The 2,494-nt window shown below is 34.3% G+C and overlaps 1 protein-coding gene across 1 annotated transcript; it reads left to right on the top strand.

The window, feature by feature from the left end:
- The first annotated feature begins 335 nt into the window (after positions 1-335).
- Positions 336-1,369, top strand: LOC129780234 (uncharacterized). Its single transcript, XM_055788273.1, has 2 exons — positions 336-450; positions 528-1,369. The coding sequence occupies exons 1-2, from the start codon at positions 445-447 to the stop codon at positions 1,167-1,169; spliced, it is 648 nt and encodes a 215-aa protein (XP_055644248.1). The 5' UTR covers positions 336-444; the 3' UTR covers positions 1,170-1,369.
- Positions 1,370-2,494: the final 1,125 nt, after the last annotated feature.

The following is a 2,494-nucleotide window of genomic DNA, read 5'->3' on the forward strand; positions in this document are numbered from 1 at the left end:
ACGACATATGAAAGATCCGTCATAAGTGACTGAGAAATATAAATATTCTCGTAACTATACATCGGTCAAATTTTTTTAGAATCATACTTAAAGATTTATTTATTGTACAGTCACAACAGTGATGTCTTGAATTAAAATTAGACAAGGTACATGAGTAACTCTGTAAACATTTATTTTAATGTTTGAAAATGGAAGAAGTGAAAAAATTGGAAAGTGGAAAAAAAATGGAAACAGTATTTCGTGTATGTATAACTTACCTTATTCACTGTTAGATCATTTATCAAAGAGAATATCCAAAGAAATTAGTCTGAATAGTATGTTGGATTTTGAACACTCTGGATGTGAATCAAAGTTACCTATGACGAGTACTAATCGAGAATTTGATTCAACGCTGCTGGAAGTGACATTAGCGGAAAACTAAAACCTGAGAATTTCCGATTAAAAATGAATGTAAGTATTCATTCGTTAATTTAACATTGCTTGTTTTGAACCACAAATCATCAATGAAGTTTAATTCTATCATACAGCGCCCAGTGAATACTGTTGTCATGAAACCGAACATCCACTCACCAACATCCGAAGCGGTTGCTCCACAAAATGATCATCCAGAAGCTGTCCATTCCAGCAGAAATTACAACATGGAAGCGTATCTGTCCGATGTGCTCTCGACAAGATATGATCAAACGACACACTTGTTGTTTCAAGGGCCAGAAGGGTACAATACCAATCAACACAGACAGCTGGCTAAAGCAGATAGTTTGACTTTGCAAGATATGGCCGAATGCAAATCAGATTTTCCAGAGAAGGACTACTCAGATGAAAACGATAAAAAGGCGGACGCGAAGCGTGTATCCCAGCAGAACCTCAATGGACGAGATCTAACCTCACACTCGGGGAACAAAATCGCAACGGAATCACTAGTGCGGATTAAGCTGAATATCATCGAACAAATTGACCTAGCCATTGCGCAATTCGAGTCGAAACAAGTCGACCGACCTCCAATTGGTGGAGCTGGTGGTGATAGGTGTACGAAAATGGTTCAATTTCCGGATGTGATGATCTCGAAAACGGATTCATTTACACAAACCAAAAGCAACATCAGATTGAAATTATTGAGTGAAATTGAAACGATTTTGAAGCGATTGAAAGATATTGAGCTGCTGGAGTGATGCGAAGCTAATGAAGGAATGTTTGGCGATTTTACAAGTTAGAGCTGTGGCATCATATGATATCCAGAAGTAGTTTTCGTGGGACTATTCAAACACGGTCTACTATTGAAGTGCTGCGTTCGATATATATATTTCTCTATATTGTTCATTTTTATCGTTTCGCTGCTATTGTTTTTATTTGTGAAATTTGTTTTAATAAATACTCGGTATTATCTTGAATTTTTGATTTTTGAATACAATAGAGCCTTTTTTTATTTGACAGCAATAAAATTGTTTCACAAATAAATATTCATGGTGAAAAACTAAGAAATTTTTTAATCACATTTGTCTCATATTCCGAACACCATTTTTCACAGACTCATGTTCCGAACACATTTGTTTCAAATTCCGAACAGTGAAAATGCATTTTAAAAAAATCATAGCTTTTGTAATACTGAACACATTTATTTGATCGATATATCAAATCACAGCCAATTAGGTAGTTTTTTTTTTGGAAAAACGTCATACTCACAAAAAAAAATTGTATTTTTTTTAGTTTAATTGTATAAAAATAAAAATGTGTCACTGACTCAAATTCCGAACAGCAACAATGCAAATGATATGTTCCACGTATCTTTCGAAGTAAAGGTCCATAGAAGGTGCTGTCTACATATACCAGGTGACAGTTTAAGAGGGTGTGGGTTGAGGCCTTGATCATTCGACCCAAGCGCCGTCTATAAGGCGACGTCCAGGTCCAAAATCTTTGGGAACTGCTGACGACTTAATACGTTATTCCGCACAAAACCTGACTAAGAAAATCAATTTTACTCTCGTTGGGTTGCGCCTGTGACCTACTTTTTGCAAAAACGGAGCTTACCAACATTTGTTAACAAATGGTATTCTTATATTGTTGCTCCAGAATTAGATTGTCTTTGTACCCCAATTTGTAAACTATTGTTGTATTGGCCTGAAAATAGTTTGTTCAAACATCTTCAAATAAACTAACAAACACATTTTAATAAAGATTTCTGCATAAAAACTCATTTGTTAATTCATGTATAGTAGAGTCTTACATTTTCTAGCACTTAACATGAAAACAGCAAACACAATAGATAAATCATCTACAAAACCTGAAAAATTCACAATGCTTGTTTTTTACGGAATTCACTAACGCAAACATTTTATTACTGGTTTTGACAGTCACATTTTTTTCAAATGCTTAGTACCATAAATTGTAGGTTATATCGATATCTGTAATTGAAGTTTAAATGAAGACTATAGCCCAAAGAATGTCAGAGCTTTGATTCTTCAATTATTTATAACATTAAAGTTCAGTAAATTTACAT

This window comes from Toxorhynchites rutilus, chromosome 3 (genome assembly GCF_029784135.1).
Source record: "Toxorhynchites rutilus septentrionalis strain SRP chromosome 3, ASM2978413v1, whole genome shotgun sequence".
NCBI classification, from domain to species: Eukaryota; Metazoa; Arthropoda; class Insecta; order Diptera; family Culicidae; genus Toxorhynchites; species Toxorhynchites rutilus.